Source organism: Penaeus japonicus, unplaced genomic scaffold, assembly GCF_977035675.1.
Source record: "Penaeus japonicus unplaced genomic scaffold, GWHDUDI00000001_assembly GWHDUDI00000033, whole genome shotgun sequence".
NCBI lineage: Eukaryota > Metazoa > Arthropoda > Malacostraca > Decapoda > Penaeidae > Penaeus > Penaeus japonicus.
Window position 1 is genome coordinate 20,633,347 of NW_028234435.1, and position 5,000 is coordinate 20,638,346.

The window sequence follows — 5,000 nt, forward strand, 5'->3', positions numbered from 1 at the left end:
GTGTTAGATGAACTGATGGACGGTGACATCATAGTGTTCCAGCGAGACGACCTTCTGGACGATCCCAGCCTTGAGCTTCCGTCCTGCCGCGACTACTTTAGGGACCTCTTCTTCCGGGTGGAGGTTAGTCTTTTGTGATATTTTCAATTGATGATATTGTTCATTGAAAATTATATGTTGATATTATGATAAATGCCAGTTGATATTTGTTTGAGTTTGATCACTTGAATTTCTATAGAATCTAATTGTGTAAGTTAAGGAATGCAATGTGTGATATAAGTTAACATATATTTTGTTGTTAATGTTTTACAGTGTATCCCAATTAGGCTGAACATATTCCTCCTCTGCAGGTTACATTCTGTGATAAGACAGTCCCCACGGACCCAGGGTTCACTATGGAGCTGTCCCAAAGGATGAATTATGATCAGATGGCCAGAGCCGTTGCTCATCGTCTCGATACTGACCCGTACCTGTTGCAGTTTTTCAAGTCACAGAGGTCTGTTGTTTGGTTATTTTTCTTTGCATTGATTATGCTCTTTGTTTATGTGCTGCGAATATGATGAAAGTGTTTCTGATATTGTTTGTGTGTATTTAAGAATATATATATTTTTTGTTTTTCTAGCTTTAATTGTTTTACATATAGTTTATTTTTTTATTTTTATTGATTTAATATTTTATTTTCGATTAGAAAAGAAAGATACCAAATTTTAGAATGATGCTTAGTGCTCTTGATTCCCTAGTGTCATGAAAGAATATCATTGTTTGACTTTCAGTTACCGAGATGGGCCAGGCAACCCAGTGAGATGCACCTACGAGGGAACCCTCAAGGATATGCTAGTCTGCATGAAGCCCCGGCACCCTAAAAAAATATACTACCAGCAACTTAGTATTAAGATTAATGAATTAGAAAATAAGAGGCAATTCAAGGTGAGTAGCTGTTAACATTTAAAGTACAAAATATGACTTCTCATTCATAGTCATAAAAAAGAATATATATATATATATATTGGATTAGAACAATTTGACCTGAAGTGATCCCAGAAATCAGCCATTGCAACAAAATGGTACCACTCACTCTTGTCATGCTTTTGCTCATGCATGTTAATTGATCTGCAGTGTATGTGGCTTGGAGAACGTATGAAGGAGGAGCAAGAGTTAGTCCTGTATCCAAATAAGAACGGCACAGTGGCAGACCTGCTACACGAAGCCAGAAAACAAGTCACATTATCTGAAAATGGATCTGGGAAACTGAGGTAAGTGATCCGTAGATTAGATCAAGGTAACATTTTGACTTTCTGCAAAGAGTAATGAAGAGAGGAAAATTTGTTTAGGTAATGTGTGTCTTTCTCTTGAATTTGTCTTGAGTATTAACTCGATTTGTAAGTATAGCTCAAGGTGACTGATAAAGTTTTTATGCTGTTTCCAGGCTTGTAGATATTTCCTCGTACAAGATCGCCTCGACGCCACAGGAATCCATGAGTCTAGATGCGCTAAGTACGGCAGGAACAAGATCGTATCGCATTGAAGAAATTCCCCTCGAGGACCTTCACGTCGCTGAGGACGAGATGCTCATACAAGTGGCACATTTCCACAAGGAAATATTTTCTACTTTTGGTATCCCATTCCTCTTCAAGGTCAAGCAAGGAGAGCTTTTCTCTCATGTGCGGGATCGCATCCAGAAGAAGCTGGATGTGCCAGACAAAGAATTTGAAAAGGTGAGGCATAGAGAAGTTTTGAGGAGGATAATGGAAGGTGGAACAGAGAGGCAATGATTATGATGGTGGCTAAGATTGTATGAGATCTTTTATGAATTGTTTTGGAAACTTCTAGTTTGAGGTCTTTGTGGTATAATGTTGCTTAGCAAAAGTTAGACTTCAATGTGATATTTGAGAAAGTGCAATATAGGGAAAGAAATAAGATATCAAATTCTTGTTTCATTATTATTTTATTTTTTAGTGCATTGATATTGCGTTGTGAGGAAAATGTAAGTAGATGTAAATAAAATGATAGGTACATATTTTTGATATGAACATATACTTATTAGATTCTCAACATAATTAGAACATTTTCATCTTATTGTGTATAATTGATTTTCTCTCCTGGTAGTTTCCTTTTTCCTTACATATATATTTTTTTCAGTACCGGTTTGCTATAGTTGTAATGGGAAGGCCAACATTTATCACAGATGATGAAGTAGTTAACCTACAGGAATTCAAACCCCACCCTAACCAGAGTAAGAACAGTTATTATATTTTTTTGTGTTAATAGAGTTCCTCAAGGAATATTTCAAATGAAAAACATGTACATTAATGTGAAATCTAAAACTTTATAATACTATGATATGTTTACTCATAGTTTATGTTCTTCCACAGCCTCCTTGCCTGCCAAGCCATGGCTTGGACTGGAACACGTCAACAAAGCTCCCAAACGCTCCAGATACAACTACTTAGAAAAGCCCATAAAGATATATAATTGAGGCAGAGGATAACCGTAGGAACATCAGAACTTTAAAAGGAGAAAATTTACCAACCTGTAGGGAGAAAAAGAGAAATAAAGAAGAGGGTGTTGACCTCCCTGTCCCCATGTGTGGTGTTGGTGCCGTGTGCTGTTCTGCCTTGCGTGGAGCTGCCGGTTGACCATCCCTGACCACCCCCTCCTCGCCTCTTCTCACACAAGCCTTCACAGTGGTGTGGGGCTGCCATGTGCATGTAACGTGGGGTGTCAGAGAGCATGTGCGGAAGGTGAATGTGGCTGTGTAGTGTAGCTATATGCACTCGTCATGAAGCTTGACAGTTTGCTGTGTTCCAGAAAGGGCTGCAAGTGGACACTGTCGGAGATAATGTGGTTTTCTTTTTTTATTATTATTATTTATTTATCTTTTAGAGAGAACAAACTACTAGAATTTCAGCACGATATTGAATGCTTCGTGAAACTAATGATATATACAGCTGCCATGGCTGAAACTGAAGGCATTTCTTAATGGTTGTTGTCTGACATTTTAAATAGATTGTGTAGGTAATGAATGTGCTTGAAGGCATTATTCGACTTGTAGCCACAATGTTTTATAATTCTGTGATAAGGTAGCTGCATCCGTGGAGGTGAATAATGATTATGCATTACACTGAACAGCTGCATTGTATTGCAAATTACAAGTCAAAAGTTACAAGGTCAAGAGTTATCACTTCTCGCCCTACATTCACTGGAGATCTCGCACGTCCTTTTTTAAGAACATGATAAACAGTAGTTCTGCAGGAGTGGGATTCAGAATGGCGAAAGGAAAGTCCGTAGGGCCGATGCATAAATGAGGATATGAAGCAGTGGTTACATTTGATTTTTACCCTTTGGTGAGGTGTTTCTGTGGTGTGACTTGCCGTGGTTAAATAATTGCATTGTTTACAAAGCCTTGAAGAAAAAAAAAAGTATCACAAAGCTTGCCAGAAAGAAGTTTTATTTGAGGAACCAGATTATGCAACCTTTCATAGCCTTGTGTAATGTTCTACTTAGCCGGTAGGCAAGGAATTGTCGTTCAGCTCTTCTAACCTCACTTTGAATGGAATTATTGGTCACTTACAAGGGGCAGCTTCATGAAATGCCTATATAAATGTGTCTGTCAAGTCCTATATTCAACCCCATGTAGCTTTAATCACCTTGGGAAAAGAAAAGTATTTCATTATAATGTTAATGTAACATATTTACTTTAACTTATAAACAATGAATAAATTGTAGCTTATCTCATTTTAGGCACTATGCTAGTTTCAGGGACATAATAGAAGTGAGTATCCAAACTTTAACAGTGTTTTTACAGTGAATGTAACATTTTTTATTTAAGTTTTGTGCAGAATGAGGTACATTTAACTCCAGAACCTCTCTATTATGCTCTGTATGGGTTGTTTTGCTCTTATTATAACAGTATCAATGACCCACATAATATTATGTGTCCATTAGAACTTGTGGGATTACCTTCGTATTATTTTATTTTTTTCCAATGTACAGTAGTGCCTTAATTTCAGTCTTTTTGAGTATTTTTCCAAAGTGGAGACCTTTTTTTATTTTTTGTTTAGTTATTTTAATGTGGTTATTTATCTGTAAAGACTTCACGCTTTTAATAAAGCTATCGTGTGTATAGAGTCAATACACAGCTGTATCTACATCTCTTTAAAAAAAGAAAAAAAGAAAAAAAAATCAAGATGTATATTCCACAGTCACACACACCTCATAGAGAGAGTAGGAATTGAGTATGTGGTAGTCTTATTCTAAAACGAAGGTACTGAGGCACTGCAACGGTGGAAATGTGAAGGGCAGCACACCACACCACCACCACATCACCATCACCATCATGTTAACACCACTGATACCCCTCCAACGAGTTAATCCCCTCCCCCTTCCCCCCGTTTCCCCTTCCCCCAGCCCTCCCCTCCCTCCACAGAACCCCATTTTCCCTCCAGTCGCCCCTCTCCACCCTCCTCACCTTGCACCATGACTGTGATACTCCGGCAGTGATCCATTCTGTACCAGCTGCACTTTGGGTCTTCATGTAATGGATCAGTCAAGTAAATAAACAGAAAACTTCAACACACCAGTTTTATGCAGCATGAGAGATGTACAGATTTAGACTTAACAAAAATTACTACTTACAGAATTTATAATGGAGTACCATATAAAAAAAGATTATCCCCCTCTATTCCCTCGTTTCATTTTTTGAGAATATTTAAATAATTACATGGTTATTGAAATTTCATATGACAGATTTAAGGAGTCAATGTTATTAAGAGTAAATACGAATCCCCAGCTTATTTATACACTTCCATTACTTTATTTCTATCACATGACCGTATTGTTGTATATTAGGATTTTGTGGCCACTGTGGATGGTTAAGAGTATTCTTGGTCATTATGAATAATGCATTTGATTAAACAATGAATAGGTTTTCTTCTGTAAGGTGCCCCCTCCCCCTCCCCAGTGAATTTCGTTATTTTATTCTTTTTTTTTTTTTCTTTACC

General features: G+C 37.4%; 1 protein-coding gene across 2 annotated transcripts in view; it reads left to right on the plus strand.

Moving 5' to 3' along the window:
* The window catches only part of Usp7 (Ubiquitin-specific protease 7), a 33,232-nt gene that overhangs the window by 27,723 nt on the left and 509 nt on the right, over nucleotides 1-5,000 (plus strand). For both annotated transcript variants that reach the window (XM_086530488.1, XM_086530489.1), the window contains exons 16-22: nucleotides 1-123; nucleotides 351-496; nucleotides 774-927; nucleotides 1,117-1,253; nucleotides 1,427-1,715; nucleotides 2,140-2,233; nucleotides 2,373-5,000. The exon at nucleotides 2,373-5,000 is cut by the window's right edge and continues 509 nt beyond it. In XM_086530488.1, the coding sequence (XP_086386614.1) occupies nucleotides 1-123; nucleotides 351-496; nucleotides 774-927; nucleotides 1,117-1,253; nucleotides 1,427-1,715; nucleotides 2,140-2,233; nucleotides 2,373-2,476 (1,047 nt within the window). In that variant the 3' untranslated portion in view covers nucleotides 2,477-5,000. The remainder of the gene's footprint in view (nucleotides 124-350; nucleotides 497-773; nucleotides 928-1,116; nucleotides 1,254-1,426; nucleotides 1,716-2,139; nucleotides 2,234-2,372) is intronic.